This window comes from Meleagris gallopavo, chromosome Z (genome assembly GCF_905368555.1).
Source record: "Meleagris gallopavo chromosome Z, MGAL_WU_HG_1.1, whole genome shotgun sequence".
Classification (NCBI taxonomy): domain Eukaryota; kingdom Metazoa; phylum Chordata; class Aves; order Galliformes; family Phasianidae; genus Meleagris; species Meleagris gallopavo.
In genome coordinates this window covers 56,698,833-56,715,552 of record NC_139435.1, presented here as the reverse complement: position 1 = coordinate 56,715,552, position 16,720 = coordinate 56,698,833, and the positions used below count along the sequence as shown (strand labels likewise).

The 16,720-nt window shown below is 40.7% G+C and overlaps 1 protein-coding gene across 3 annotated transcripts in view; it reads left to right on the top strand.

Moving 5' to 3' along the window:
- RNF38 (ring finger protein 38) overlaps nucleotides 1–16,720 on the top strand; it is a 95,166-nt gene that overhangs the window by 9,985 nt on the left and 68,461 nt on the right. Inside the window, exon 2 of one of the 3 annotated variants that reach the window (XM_085212712.1) lies at nucleotides 3,031–3,069. The exons of the other annotated variants lie outside the window; for them this stretch is intronic. Coding sequence (XP_085068838.1) covers nucleotides 3,031–3,069 — 39 coding nt within the window. The remainder of the gene's footprint in view (nucleotides 1–3,030; nucleotides 3,070–16,720) is intronic. 3 annotated transcript variants of the gene reach the window in all.

Below are 16,720 nucleotides of genomic sequence, written 5' to 3'. Positions count from 1 at the left end.
TTTTGATGCATCTTTTGGATAATATGTTTTTTGTTTGTGGCTGAGAGGAACTACATTCCAGACAGCTTAGTTCTTCCTTAACTTCGTGTTTCTTTCTCTTCTGCTGCTTTACCCTTCTGGCCTTTTTCAAGTATAGTGGTGACAAACAGGGTAGTGGCAAATATGTCTTATTTACTGCATCAGAAAACAAGACAATAAATCATTGTAGCATTGTACAAGACAAGCTTTGCTTTCAAAGCACTTTGTCTGAGTTTTGAAGACCTTTTACATCTGTGCAAGTTTAGGAGAATAGTCAAATGAAGAGATATCAAAATGGCTTTCCAGTCAACTGTTTTTAACTTTGAAGTTCTAGGATAACCAGTGAAGTTTTTACGTACACTGTAAACAGTCATAAGTGCAAGTCCTTAGATGCAGTTAATGCTTACTGCAGTTAGGCTGATATTGTTGAACCTCTCTGCCTAGAACCTTTGGAAATGTCTGGCATCTTTGGAGTAACTCTGTAGGTTTTGTCAGTTCTATAAAGTTTCATGATGTTAATTTAATGATTGTAGCTAAAGTGACAAATATGCACTTCTCAAAGAAGAATGTGGCTTTGAATTGCTCAGACTGGGAGAGTTCATCCTGTTCTGAGAAACAGGATAAGCCTCTGATGAGAACATCTTGACCTGTTAACACCAGTGCTGTCAAGTTATGGACATGGTATACCTGAAGCTTCACTGCTCAAGGAATGCTTCTCTGTTCTTGTGTGTGGAATGCCAGCTCATAAGTGTTCAAAATTTGAAGTTGCTAATGGCTACGTTTTGTGTTGAGAATAAATTTCCAGCCATTCTGGGAGCATGTGGAACCTTTTTAGAATGCTCAAGCTTCCTCATCCTGCCGCCCCTGTGATGATGAACTTATGAGTTCAAATATTTGTTGAGTTTTTGTTAGTTTGTTTTTGTTTATCTTGCTTTGCCTGACTTCTTCTGTTGTGGCTTTGGTGCCACTTGTGTCCAAAAATGACAAGTCATAGTGTTACCTGAGTTGATATCCTGGCTTTCCGGGCTTTCTGGGCTTTCTTTCTGGCTTCTGCTCCTTCCTTATTTAATTAAGCTTCTCCTTCTAAAGGCTACTGCTAAATTTGAACAAATTTCAAATTTTAATAAAAATGCTTTGGTGGGCTGAGCCACACCTGTTGCTGACTACTATATCCATCATTCTGTATCACAGTAGAAGCAGCATGGGCATGGGAGACTTATGGTGTAGCAGTGGGAAAATCCACATCTGTGGATGTCTGCTTTTTCAAGGCTGTCCTGAGATACTGACGGAAAGTATAGTTAGCAGGCTAAGACTGAAAAACCATCTCTGGGAGACGCATTCCTGAATGTGATTCTGAGTTCTGGTAAACAAAAGACCATGTTGCTGCAACTGCTTGGAGTCTCTGTGAGCAGTTTGTACTAAAACTCTGGCAAATCTGGACTTAAAACTTTGTATTTATGATGTCAATATAGAATATTTTTGTATGTGAAAGAAACTGTACGGTTATGAATATATGTATTGCGAAAAGAAGGGGAAGTTGATTTTGTTGAGTATATATGTTAAAAGGAAATGTAGCAATTTGATGTCTGATTGTGTCTGAACTCCTGGCATTTTGCTCTGGATGTGGCATATTGTGTAGTGAGAACTGAAGTTCTTGTTTTACTCCCTTTCCCATGCAATGCAGATGTCTCCTTCCAGAAAACACTGTGAAACAGAACAGATGTAGGCAGATTTTCAGGATTGGATTTGCTCTGCTGTCCCCAGAAGAGCAGACATAATTCTCCTCATAACCAAGAACACTCACTTTTCAAGTCAAACGTCATGAAAATAGTGTTGATCAGTCATCTATCAGTGTTGATTTAACTACATTAACGGAGGTGTATGTTCTTATGCACCGTGAGGTCTATACTTGGAGAGAGGAAGGCAGAGGCAGGAGAGATATTTCCTGTAGATTTCTAGAAGTCCAGTGGCTGAACTGCATTACACCAGGGGACCTACTAGAAAGTCTCCTCTGGCTTGGATATTACTCTAAGGCTTTTGAAGTAGGAGCTACTGTGAGTAAATGGTAGTGCTCTGAAAAAAGATGGACGTCTTACAAGTCACACTGTTGTTACCCATTCAAATTCTCCTTTAAATATACTTTTCTGTTCAAAATTCTGTTTTTTCTCCTTGCTGTTATTATTGTTATTAGTGTATGGATGCTCTTGAGGAAGGGTTGGGAGTTCAAAACATTCACAGCATCTTAAGTTCTAACCTTTTTTTTTTTTTTTTTTTGCCTCGCATCTTTTCAGTTGTTCATTTGCTAGTGCAGACACACACCCTGTGCGTGCAGGAATGCCCATAGGTAGGCACCCAAACTCACTCACTCCAGTGTATAAAAAAGTCATCTCTTAAAGATCTTACGGTTTATCGGTTGTTACTTCCCTGCATCACTGCATTATGTAAATTGTGAAAAGAGGTACTGCTAGGGAGGAAACTGGGCTTTGCGGCATCCCAGATTTGTGTGCTCACTGCATTGTCAGTATTTATGAAACTGTATGCAATATCCAATTCTGCTGTGTGATGAGTTGCTGCTGAGGCTGGTTGACTTGGCTAAGGAGCTATTTCTTTTTCTGTTCTGCACACTACTTCATGAGATTTTTGCTCTGACTCAACTATGCTTAAAAGAGCACTGTATGTAAGTTTTTAAATCTGTGTATGTGCACTGCACCTAAATGTTTGAGCTCTTTGTTATGCCCTCATTAAAAACAAAAGAGGTAATGTGTTCAGTCGTGTAGATGTAACAGCAGTCCCAATCAGAAGGAATTAGTCACTCAGAATAACGGTATTGATTGAGTAAAATTGCAGTAACTTTCTCGTATGATTGAAGTCTTCCTGTGTCTAGTAGAGTTTGAGCTAAAGTTGGTATTTTTGCTGTTAAGCTGCTAGATGTACAACTGAAAACTACTGAGCTATGCAGATATGTCACAGGTACTGGCTGACGTGCATCTGTGTTGCTGCTTTTGCTTTCAGATGTTACCATCAGTATCAGTTGGCGCACAAGGAGCTATGGTAATGGGAGTATTTGGGAGAGCTGGGTCTTGTGTACTTGAGAAAGGTAAGAGTGTGATGGGGCTTGGGGATACATGATGGAACAGAGTGAGAGTGAGTGATAATTAGCGAGGAAAATGAGCTACATAGCTAACTAGAGAGTTGAAAATATGAGCAGATCAGGACCAGCAACTGCAGAGAAGGAAACAGTGAGAAACCCATTAGAAAGAAAAGTGAGCTGAGTATTTCCGTAGCCCCATACTGTATTAGGAGATATGAAGAAAATTCCGTAGTGTGAGTACAGCTCCCTTATGCAGAATGGCAAATAATAAAAGCTGTGGAAACTGAAGTGTGCAGAATAAGGGTTGTCGTGTGCAGTGCTTTATTGTGGCCTGTAGTAGAGAGATTGGAATTATGACAACCAGTGCAGGCAAACCTTGTCTGTCTATATGTGCTCTTCTCTTTGTTGACTGCACAAGGAATTTAAGCTCATAATTTTGAAACAACTCTAAGACAGATGCTGAAGGAAACACAGCTAACTTCCATGGGGTGTCCTGGGGCTAGATGAGATATATGAAAAGCCGAGTTTATTGTGTTGTGTGTGATTATTGAATGATGATTTATGCCGTTTGCTTCCTAAAGAAGCTGTACAGGTAAAAAGGGTAATGTAGTTGATCCCAAAGGGAGGTGTTTCTGGCCTCCTCATGCTGTGCTTACATCTGAAATGGAAAGTGAGCTGCACAGCAACCCTTATTTTAAATACATTTGTATACTCAGAAGAATGTAGAAAAAGACTGTGAATCCTACTGAGGCTCTTTAGATTAGCTACTAGCCGGAAATCTTAGGATTTTTATATAGATGTGAATTTGCCATGGGTGGGAAAATCTGGAACTGTAAGGAAAATGAAATAACCACATTCAAAAAGAAATGCCAAACCAAAACTGTTTGAAGTTTGACAGATCCTTGAAGATTGGGATATCATGACTTTTGCTTATGGCTTGGGGGATTTGAGAATTTTAACTTTTCCCCAGGCTTACAGAAAGCTTTTCTGTTTTTGTTTTTCACACAACAGACAAAAGCCTCCTGCAAGTCTTACAAAGCAATAATCTGGCTTTATACATGGAATGCAAATGGTAGTGTTCAGTCTGATATATGATTTGCAATAAAATCTACTGAGTGACCTGCTGTTCTGTCACTTGGCAAAATTGCTGCACTTTGTCTATTTTACTGTAAATGCAGCGCATGGATTTCTGTGTGCATTTTCTAACAACCTTTTAAGTGAATTAGCCCTAGCCAGTCGCTGTCTTGTTGTCAAATGCTTAGAGCTGTGATATTCAGAATAAACTTCATGCAAAAGTCATGTCCATCTGGAGGACAGAAGGAGCTTTGTTACGGGTTTTCATGTCCGAACACAGGTCACTCAGATTGCTGGCAAGAGCTGAGAATAATAATCTTTGCTCATCAGTGAAACTGTGTCTCTAGAAGTGTGTGTGGCATTTCTGAATGAGGAGGAACGGGAAATGGCTTCTATCCTTGGGTTTGTAAGGAAGTAGTCCTTTTCAGGGAACATGTGGTTTGCAAAGCAGAAAGGAATGGTTAAGACCTTTTGCTTTTGTAAGGATCTGCTGCGGTTGCTTTAGGTAACACTGATGTTGTGTGCTATGGTGAAAATCTGCCACTGTTTCAAGCCATGTGAAGTCATATCATAGCTTATCCAAGATATTAGTATCTTTTCAAGAAAACTTTATGAAGTACATTTTTCACTGAAATGAGTCCAATGGTGTGAGGTGTTTTCGTAAGATCTAAGGTAACTGATTCCTCCAGGAGGCTATTACTGTGATGATGGACTGTCTTCAGAGTAAAGAACACTGTCTGCATCCATTTCAATATTAGGCAGTCTCTTTCTTCAGACTGAGCATGAGGCTCTGGGATGGGACCTTTGAGGAAAACAGAGGAAGAAGGTGAAATCAGGATGTGCTGCCAGAGTTGTGTTTTGTTTTTGTTTTTTTTGCTTCTTTTAATCTTGGAATGTTTGACTGAAATCAGTTGCATTAAGGTAGCTAAGGCCAACTTTGGTCTTGTTAGAGTTAGTAAAACATTTGTCTTCTTTTGTGTGCATTTTCTGTAGTTTGTGTTGTTAAACTCTGAATCACGTGTCTGCCCCTTTATTAACCATCTGGAAATAGTGTAAAGATTGTCATGAAAATTAAACCAGTTTCTAAGGTTCTAAATTTGTGCTCACTTAAGCTGCAGCTGGAGCAGCAGAAGAAGCTGCGCATTATCACCCCAGCTTCTGTCCACCTGTCCTAAGCAGGATGAACACTGACATTAGGTGACATTAGGTGTTAACTGAGGTAAATCTTTTGTCTGGTTCACAGGGCATTCTTACTGATGCATACCTGTGATATGTGGGGCACGCTGGAAGTATTTCCCTCAGTGTTACCACTGCCCTAGAATGTGATCAAGAAATGAAGCAAAGACCTTGCAACCAGTTGTCAATCTGCCTGATGACTGCTAGGCAGCATTTGTTTTTGCCCCCTTTGTCTGTGGGACCTACTGAGTAAATTGTGAGAGGCCCTGAGTAACAGAGAAGGGTTGATAACTACTACAAAGTTGAATATAGAAATGTGTTTTTTAATAATCTGAAAGATGATCTGCTGTAACTAGTAGTGCCTTTGTGTAGTCTTCAGGGTGCCGTTAGCATATACAGATTACATTTCACACAGACTTACAAAGTAAATTAGAATTTTGGAAAAACGTTAATGACACTTGTTTGTATTTTGTGTGGTAGGGAAATATGTATTTATTCACTATGTAGAGATAGTACAGATAGAGATAGCATCAGTGATGAATGGATGTATACTTGGGAGAGAAAGAGAGAGAGTAATTGTCAGCAATTCCTTGCAGCTCTATGGGAATGCAAAGTGAATGAAAAACAGTGTTTAAAATTACTGCACAGATGGAATGATCTCAATGTGCAGATAATGTTTCTCTGAATTATACCTTCATTCATGTGATTCAGTTTGTGCATGAATCAAAGAGTCTGTGTCTGTGCCTGCTGTTTCAGTAAGCCTCGTTGTTCAGAAGGCTGAGGCTGGAGCCCCATAGCTGTGCAGATAGTGATCCTTCCTGCCTCACCCCAACAGTGCAGCAAACCACAAGCTGGCAGATATCAGCCTTGGATGTTGAGTATAATTGTTGCAGGGTTTCATGTGGTTTGCTCAGGTATCTCTGTGCTTCCTCTTGTGCCTAGTGTAGGCATATACGTATTTTAGGTGCTTTTTGCCTCATGTTTGATAGGTGAATATGATGTAAGCTGTTCTCAAAGCATATGATAAAAATCAAATAGATTTCTTTATCTTACAAGTAAAAAGCAGGAAACCTAAATTAATCATATCGCCCAACAGCACGTCATCAATTCACATAATTATATTCACCTTGTCATACAAAACCAAACATCTGACCACACTTTTTTTTTTTTTGTGGGTTTTGTTGTTTTTGTTTGTTTTCCTGGTGAAGCTTCTCATTAATATCATTTTAGCATTACATTTATTTTCATCTTAGAGTACACTCTCAGAAGCTGTGTAGTATGACTGCCAGTAGTGGATGGAAACAATTTCCTGTTAAAATTGGGAGAGTTTCCCATCATAAGAGAGCTGTTCCTGTTACGAAAATAATGTGGAAAACATTGGCAGTTAGACAAGTGGGAATCTGTGTGCAGAAATCCAGAGTATAGCTTAGTCATTTCGCTCTAAGAGAATTAACATTAGATGTATTATTAAAGCAGGATAATGATAGTACTTGAATTGCAAAAGCTAGATTGTGCTTTTCTCTTCTAAAGTCGCTCTTGAGAAGAGAAAATCTTGATGTAGGACCATTAGGGGCATTAAGTGGGGCATTCTAATGCTTCTGATGTCTTCCGTGATACTTCCAGTACTGGGGAGCGCTTTAATTGCTGCTTTGTGTTGGGCTCTGGTGAAAGAATGCTTTAAATTTGTAAAATCCCACTGTTGGCAAAAGGGGGAATCTTTTAATATGAGAGGGTCCCCAGGTTGAGCTTGTGTCTGGAAAGTGGTGTGAAAACCTCCAGTTCCCTTTTTCTTCATGCATAGTCTTGTCTCTACATATCCTTGGCTGTTCCCTTGGTACTGACATCCTTGCTCCTAGCTGTGCTCCTGAGAGTCCATTCCTAAGAGTCCAACTCCTCTTAATATTCATCCCCTCTAGTTGACTTGAGGTGTGAAAACAAAAATGTCACTTGCAAAAGGTCTACCTAATCTTTTTCTTCATTGTGTTATTCTCTACTAATTTTCTCCAGACTTAACTATGTCTGCTGCTTTTTTTTTTTTCTAGTTTTAGTTCCCACGTACCTGAACACAGAAGAATCTGTCATGTACTGAGTGTTAAACAATTTAAGCAAATATGGCACTTGGTTGTATTCCAGGAAAGTCATGGGCTTGCTACCTTGCTCCCAAACCATAAAATAATGTGTCACACTTTATTCCTTCCTAGGTCAAAATGTTTTTACCTAAATCGCTGTCATTCTTAGAGAAGCTTTCTTTTGCAAAATGCAGCAAAAGAAAGTGTGAAAGAAGAACTGATAATTAGGCCAACCTCTCAGAGAGCAGGGAGCAAGCGCTATGTAGATTTTGTCTGATCTCATGCCAGAACATTTTTGCTTCCCTGCTCAGGCACCTGTCAGTGTGTGATAGAACTTCATCAGTGATAAACTACTTATGCCCAATAAGCTACACAGTATCTGTTAATGAGCTTTATGTCCTGAGAGGAGTTGCTGTTAGTTACAGTGGTGATGTCCTGCTCTGCCCCTCGCTTGTGCTGGGGCAACATACAAGTACTGAGCCCTGTGCAAGACCTGGAACCTGTGTCTGAAGGGATGTTTGTTGAAATCAAACAGTGTTTTGGAGAAAAATTGTTCTTACATTGTCAGATACGAGCTAGTTCCTTAATCAATCTAGGCTGAACCCTTTTGCTTCTCGTGGTCCACAGTAAATGCTTGAGAGCTGGATGCAAGTGAAGCATAAACCAAGTAATTCTTTTTCCCCTGTTCTAGCTTCAGGAACACCTTTTCATGGAAATTGTGTTAAACATGTCGTGTTCTGTGGACTGCACTTTTTTTTGAGGCATGCTGAGTAACTTTTCTTTTACTAACTTCTGAGTGATGCTCTTGAACTGATATTAGACCATCTCTCATCTGAAAGCTGAAAAGTGCAAATCTGTATATTATCTTTTCTCCCAGCTTATTTCATTCCTGTTTTGTGTTTTGAATTACAGGCTCCTGAGAATGTACCTCTGAAACTACTAGCAGACGTTGAATGTAAGGCATCTTCAGTCTTGCTCTGTAGCTTTTCTTAGCTTTTCTGCTAATTTTGAATGTTTATCTGCAAATTCTAACCAAAGCAAAGAGGCTGTCTCCGTTTAAGAAGAAGAAGAAAGAGGAAGATTTTGGTCCACAAGTGTAGCTGGATTTATTTTCATCCTTGTTTGTCTCTTGGAATGGGATTTTGTCTGTCATTTTATTTCCTCTCCACTCCATGTTTTAAGTCCTTTAAAAACTCCCAGTTGTTATCTGTCTTTTGTGTTGACCCCAGGTTATGTCTGACCTTTATAGGCTAGAAAGCAAGAATTACACTGAAGCTTTTAAATCTGTCTGATATTGCAGAACCATGCTAGAGAGGTGAGCACAAATGCTTCTTCGAGGAACAGCTCTGCCCACTTTGTTTTGCATGTTGGTGTGTCTCTGTGGGACTGGCTCAGTTAAACCTCCTGCATTCCCCATACCGCCAGCTCCTGAGCAGAACATGGCCTGAGGATGTTCTGGAAATGTGGAAGCTTTGCCTGGCCAGGGTGGCAGATCTGTGTGGCGAAGGTGGCTCCCTTGCTCCTTTTCTATGGTGCTATCTTTTGTTCCCACTTCTATCTCTTTCAATATGGCTTTTGGCCCTCTCCTTGCTTTCCTTATGTAATAACTTAAACCAGTTCTCCTTGTTAAAATGGCATGTAGCCAATTTTCTTGAAACATCCTTGATTTTTATTGCCGTGAATTAATTAGGAAGCCTTTATATCATCCCCTTACTCCGTCTTCACAATGACTTGAAAGTCTGCTGATCCATCTTTCACCCACTTTCTGGGAATGTGTCCCCTATGGATACTACTGCTGGAATGCCAGAAACATCTCAGTAGATAACCTCACCATCAAACCAGAGTGTACAAAGTTGTAGCTTCACTGGAGCTGAATGGAGACTGGATCTTCAGATGCTTGCTCAAGTGCAGTGGGTTTTGTAAGAGATGCTTCTAGTTGTGTCCTGTACTCTTACTTCAGCTTGGGTTTTTCTACCTTGCTTTGGAAGTTTGTCTTCTGCCCCCTATTTAAAACAGCTTATGTCTTCTCTGAAATTAGCAATACCAAAAAGTACATCTTAAGTCTGCTTTGTTTCTCTTTTAAAGAGAGAACAAAAGAATCATTTCCATGCAGTAATTATCCTGAGAGCTATGTAAGTTTCTTAAATAAGGTTTAAGCGATGCTATTGTGGAAAAATCTCCTGAATGTAATAGAATGTGGCAGTGACACACAGTGGGCAGTCTTCCTGCTCTGGAAGCTTTGGTTTTCAGAGACAGGTAAATGCGTAATGACAATGTGCTCATGAGTATGTTGTCTTCTAATTGGCGTGGTGTCATGAAAGGGGATGGGCCGAGCCCTTGAGGGCTTCTGAAGAGGTAGAAATACTGGAGGCAGAGTTCATATCTCACAACTGCAGCTGAGGTGGTAGGAGAAGAAAAGCAGGGTGCTGCCTCAGAGTGCTGCTGCACATCATACATGTCATGACCACGTCCTTCTTGTTTCTCCAGTGAGCCTCTCCTGCAGTTCAGAGCATTCTGACCCACGATGCCTACTCACTGTCCAACTTAAGAAATGAGTGAGTATTCAGTCACCTGCTAGATACGAAGACTGTAGTGTCCAATTGGAATAATATTAATACCTTCTATTAAAAAGAAGCCTTCAGTGAGATGTAGCTTATCATTAGTATGCAAGTTCATCTAGGCCACTGGCTGAATGTTTACCTTCCTGTTATTAATTTTGTGTTATTTGGAAGTATGCCTTGAGCTATTATTAATATCCAGGCTGAAAGAAGGATGAATGAAATAAGTGAAAGAAGTGTGCAGCAGTGAGAGAAATAGACATTTTGTTACTAGTGTTGGACGTGACAGTATACCTTGCCATTATATCAAATTACTCTGGCACATTTGGGGTTAAGAAAAAAAGAAAGAAAATTGAGCAGTTAAAGTAATAGTGCCTGAAGTGAGAGCTCCCAAGAACACTCAGGAAATTTCTTTGCCGTGGTTCAGTTTTTGTCATAGCACTCAAAGAAGACAGCTGTTCTCTTAGTTCCTGGTAAACCTTCCTCTGAGAAGAGTCCCTTGCTGACTTACCATAACATATCAGGTGGTGGAGTAAGTGGGATGTCAAGCAAAGTGATTTGCTAAGCTGATGTAGTTTGAGTGAAACTGTCTTCTAGGATGAAAAAAGAGACTTCTGTGAACAGAGTTCAGCTCAGGGGTTAGGCAGTTATCTCAACTTTTCTTTTTGCTCCTCTTTTTCTCCTGTGAATAACATCTGCAGCTTCTGGTCCTTGTAAATGTTAACTTTTAAAAGATCTTACTTACCTTCAGATGTGGAAGGTTAGATCTTGTGATGTGTGATTGTCTCAGAAATTGTTATAATCTTTATGTCATGCCAGATATACTTTGTGCTTTTTCCAGTTCCTCCTTTATCAAAATTCTTTTTTGGTAATTTCTTTTAGAACATTTGCAAAGTTGTCCCCCTTTATCTTTAAACAGTACTTTTACTTTTTCCCTTGGTTTTTCCTGTGAAATTTTCAGAGACATTCTTCCCTCCCTAATCACTGACTTTCATACAGTCTTGTGATATTATTATGTCATGTGAAACATTTCCTTCATAAATTTCTACAGGGGACTAACTGGCTATGCCCCTCATGTAACTAAACTCTGTATTATGATTTCTGAGTTTTCAGTTTCTTCTCTCTGAAACTTGCCTTCATTCCTTCTATCCATGGATATACAGGATGCTGTAAATGGTACAAATAAAGTTGATGTTATTATTTGCAAATGTGCCATGAAGACTTCTGTGCAGTGACATTTGTGCTGTTGCATAAATGGTATTCAAAAGCATATTAAAAAACAGAAAAGCTTTAAATACTACTTTTGTTTTGGTTATAGCACAATCATTTCAGGTTGCAGCATCTCTGCTCTCTGTATTCTTGCTTCAGTTCTGGACACCTGGGACAGCATCTGCAGAGGTGATTTGGTTACATCACAGTACTTCACACTCCCACCCCAGAGATTTGGGGATGCTGAGGAATTAACCTGTCATCTCACAGAACAAAACTTGCTCAGTCTGTTGCCTATCAGAGGTCAGACTACAGTTGCCAGACATCCGTGCCACAATCCCAGAGCCTACCTCTGTTGGGATGGCAGTGTAGGCTCCTCTCCTGTGGTGTTACTTGGTAGGGAGTTATCAGGACAGCAGGCTCTCCACACTGCAGTCCTCAGTAAGTTGTACATTTATAGAAAATGAAAAGATATGGATTACTTTTTTCCCCTGACTTTACTAGTGCAGGTGTGTTTTCTTAATTATGCTTTTTTTTTAATTTTTTCTAAATTGTGTGTGGTAATACGTCTTTCTTAAATGCCCACTTTTCTATCCTCTGTGAATGCTGCTTGCAAATTTATCTGAATCTCACTTAATTTATCTTTACTGCAATTTATTTAACTTTTCAATTGGGTTATAGTTACTATTGAGGAAAAATGACATCAACTGTAACATACTGTCTGGGTAGTCAGCATTTCTTGCACAGAATGCTTTGGACAGCTGTTCCTCTAACTTTTTCCCATGAAGTCATAAAACAGTTGTCAAACCACAGACTTTAGCACATAATGATGCTTAATTACCTTTAAAGTACTTTAAGACTTGAAGATGCAGAATGTCTGGGATCTTTGCATATATATCACTGTCGTCATGAGCTTCACGTTGGATCTTCTGCATACAGTTTGTAGCTATTGAACTAAGATCTTTCATTATGATTCACAGAAGTTGTTCTTGATTTCTTTTAAGTCTTATGTCAATTTTGATGACAATATTGCAGTTGTTTATTGCTTGCTTGCTCATTTTATGTCATGTGTAATTTTAGCCCCAAGATGTTTCTTTGGGTTTTGTAGAGAGCAATTTCTTCTTTTTTTTTAATCTAATGCTCTGTGACTTAAGTAGCCAGTTTGGAGGAGCTCATGAAAAAAATTGAGATGTGAAAAAGCTCCTGAAGACAACATAAGCATGTGAAAGAATAATTTTCAAAAAGCACATTTTAAACTAAATTACATATGAATTGTCTGTAATTATTTGTAAGAAAAATAAGCCCATTTATTGCTGTGCAATGTGTTTCTTCTCTCTTCTAATTTTATTAAATTGAAAAACAACAGCAACAAAACAACATGATGAGTGTAGTCATGAGGGATAGTAGGAAACAGCACTTTATTTGACTTATTTCGTCTGGGTCATAAGACTTTCTGCAAAAACTGGGAAACTTACTTTTTTATCTATTTCTCATGCTTAGTTTTTGTTTAAAAGTGACTTGTTTTAAAGGATTGTCTATGAGTGGAAAAGTATTAAGAAAACATTTCCCATTTTTCCTCATTTGTCCTATGCTATGTATGCTGTTATTATAGTCACAGTGTGGCTTTGTTGGAAGTGACTTTGAAGATCATCCAATTCCAAACCACATGCTATGGGCATGGCTGCTCCTCACCAGCTCAGCTGCCTAGAGCCCCATCCAACCTTGCCTTGAGCACCTCCAGGGATGGGGCATCCACAGTTGTCTGTGCAGCTATGCCAGGGCCTCACTGCCCTTTGGGTAAAAAATATTCTCCTAAACCTCCTTTCTTTCAGTTTAAAAACATTCTTCCTTGTCCTACCACTATCAGATCATGTAAAAAGTCAGTCTCCTTCCTTTTTATAAGCCCCTTTTAAATACTGGAAGGCTACAGTAAGGTCTCCCCAGGACTTTCTCTTTTCCAAGTTAAACAATCCCAATCTTTTTTCACAGGAGAGGTGTTCCAGCCCTATGATCATCTTCATGGCCCTCCTCTGGATTTATTCCAAGAGCCCTGCATTTTTCTTGTACTGTGGAAGTACATGGGGATTTAGTACTCCAGATGGGGCCTCACAAGGGCAGAGCAGAGGGGAACAATCCCCTTCCTCTCCTTGTTGGCCACCTCTTTTTTGATAAAGCCCAGGATACTGTTGGCCTTCCAAGCTGCAGACACACACTGCTGGCTTGTGTACAGGTTTTTGTCCATCAGGACACCCGAGTCCTTCTCCACAGAACTCTCAATGAGTTCCTCTGATCTGTACACATATCTGGGGTTGCCCTGACCCAAATGCAGCATTTTCCACTTGACCTCGTTGATTCTCATTAAGTTCCAATATGTTGATTTATTGAGCTTTTCCAGGTTTTTTTGGATGACATCCCTTCTGTCTAGTGTATCAACGCTCAGCTTACTGTTATCTGCATATTTACTGAGGTTACACTCAATCCCACTGCCTAGGTAGTAGATAAAGATGTCTAAGAGCACCAGTCCTAAGGTAGACCCCAGGGGACACCATTTGTCATATGTGTATGTAGGGCTGTCGACCACTATCCTCTATGCCCATTCAACCAATTCCTCATCCAGCAAATAGTCCAGCCTTCAAATCTTAATCTCTCCACTTCGAAGATAAGGATGTGGTGTGAGATCATGTCAAAGGCCTTGCACAAGTCCAGGTGGGTGACATCAGTTGCTCTTCCTTTGCCTACTGATGCTATCACCCTATCATAGAAGACCACTAGATTGGTCAGGTATGATCTACCTTTGATAAGACCATGCTAGCTGTTTCAGATCACCTCTCTGTCTCACATGTGCCTTAACATAGCTTCCAGGAGAATCTGCTCCATGATCTTTCCAGGCAGAGAGGTGAGACTCACTTTACCTGACAGTCATGACTTTCTCAATATGATAGAGAGCGGCTTGGCAATCATGTCAGTCAGTTCCTTCAGGACCCTGGGTTGCATGTTGTCTGACCCTGTAGACTTGTACGTATTCAATCTCGTCACATGGTCTTGCACTTGCTCTGCACTTACAGTAGGAGCAGTTTTGCTTCCCCAAACACCACCTAGAGATTCAGTGACACGATAGATGTGGGCAGCCTAACTGTCAGTGAAGAACAAGACAGTGAAATTGTTGAGTACCTCAGCCTTTCCCATATCTACTGAGAGTAGATTTGGAGATTTATCAGAGGGAGTACACTCTCCTCAGCCTTTCTCTTCTGACTAATGTACCTATAGAATCCCTTCTTGTTATTTTTCACATCCCTTGCCAAATTCAGTCTCATCTGTGCCATAGCTTTCCTGGTCTCACCTCTGCATGTTCAGATAGCATCCCTATACTCTTCCCAGGCCACAGGTCCCTGTTTCCACTGCCTGTGCATTCCATTTTTATCCCTCAGCTTGACCAGCAGGTCATTCTTGTTCAGCTATGACGGTTTCCTGCCTTCTCTGCTTGACTTCATGCACTGGGGGATAGGGATCTTTTGCTCTCAGAAAGACGAAGAGTTTCCAGCACTGTTCTATTCCTTTGTCCCTAAGGACAGCTTTCCAGGGTATCTCATCCAATAATTCCTTAAACAGCATGAACTTCACTCTTCTGAAGTTCAGGGCCCTGACCCTGCTCTTTGCCAGGCCCAAATTCCTTGAGATCACAAACAGAGCACGGTCACTGTAGTCCAGGTTGCCTCCAGTCAACTTCTTTAATGATTTCCTCTGCACTGGTGAGCAGCAGGTCTGGTAATGCTTTACCTGTAGTTGGTCTGTCTAACACTTGGACCAGGAACTTATCCTCAATGCAGTCAAGGAGTCTGCTAGGTTCCTTGCATCCAACCATGTATTTTTCCCAGAGGACATCTGTGTGGTTGAAAACCCCCATCAGGGTGAGAACCTATAAGCGCGATGCTTCCTGTAACTGAAGCAAGAAGGCAGGCTCCCCTTTATCAGAAGGTCTCTAATAGACTGAAACCACCAGATGTGCTTATTTTTTACCAACAAGCTGTCAACTTGTTGTGACCATTTCTCAAGGGCTGCTCTCAGTAATATATTTATTTCTTAACATTGAGGGCAACACCTTAACCCTTCTTTCACTGTCAGTCTCTTTTGAAAACCTTATAGCCCTTGACTGCAGTATAGTTGTGTAATTTATCCTACCATGTCTCTGTGATAGAAGTGAAGTCACAGTTTTCTAACTGCACTGTGACTTCTATCTCCTCTTTCTTGTTTCCCAGGCTTCATGCATCGGTGTAGAAGCATTTCATTTGAGCTCTCAGCTGTGTTACCTATTTAGAGGAACCCTCCCAAATTCCTCTGGGACAAATCTGGGGTTTTCCACTGCTGCTTCCTAAAGTAACAGTGCTCTCTTGCGCTTCCTGTGCAAAAGTACATCTTCTTCCCCCATTGAATCTTGTTTAAAGCTCTGCTAATAAGCCCAGCCAGCTTGCTGTCCAGGATACTTATGTCCTTCCTGAGCATGTACGTCCCATCTGACATTGACATGTCTGGTCTCTGAGAAGTGTGAGATGACAGAACTCAAAGCACTGAGCATGGCAATATCCATGCAGCTGTTCATTTAAATGATCCATTCTCCTCCTTGTACCTAGCTCCCAGTCTCCAGCCAGGAGTACAGAGGAGAATACAGCCTGTGCTCTTGATTCCTTTAACGCTTTTCTGAGGGACATAAAGTCTCTTCTGATACTTCACAGTCTCCTTGTTGCAGCTTCATGTGACCCAAACTGAATGAACAGGAATGGATGGTAATCCTCAACTCTACCAGGCATGGTAGTCTATTCTTGATATCATGAATGCAGGCCCCTTAACAGACAGCAGAACTCTCCAGAAGCATTGTCCAAGAGCCAGATGGGTGCTCCAGTGACTCTCAGTGGTGAGGCCTCAACTACTAACACTTTTGCCTTTTTTTCGTGGATCTGGTTCTAATAAGGTGCATGGTTAGAGCAACTTAATATGGTAGTCCCTTCCTGGGTCTTTACTGTTACCCACACCCTCTCCTTTTTACAGCCCTAGAGCCTCATATCTGTACTGTAGGAGCACCGTGGAGGTAAAAAGGGGAGTCCGCCTTCTGGTCTGAGCAGAGATGAGGGTCCAGTTTCCCTCATCTTATGTGTTACGCAATCTGTCTCCTCAGGGACCACTGGACAAACAGTCCTTGCAGTTCCTAAGTTTGGCTTGCGAGAAGCAGTAATGCAGGATGGAAATCTTAATTTCCTGGCTTGGAGGAGCTCCTTGCTTTGTGCCAAGTGGCCTGGTAGAGTGTCTTATGGTTAGAAACACTTACAGGTTTTGTCAGAAGAATGCGATCTTCCTGTATCAATGAGGTAAGATTCTAAAGTTGATTTACATGTCCCAGTGAGCTGCCCACCAAGAACCTGTGGAGACTGTAATCTGCTTTATTCTTCCATACTGTTAGCTGTTTCTTGTAGATTTCAGCTGCTTCTGGATGTTCAATTGCTATGCCAGTAGGAAACTCAGGGGAGGCTGAA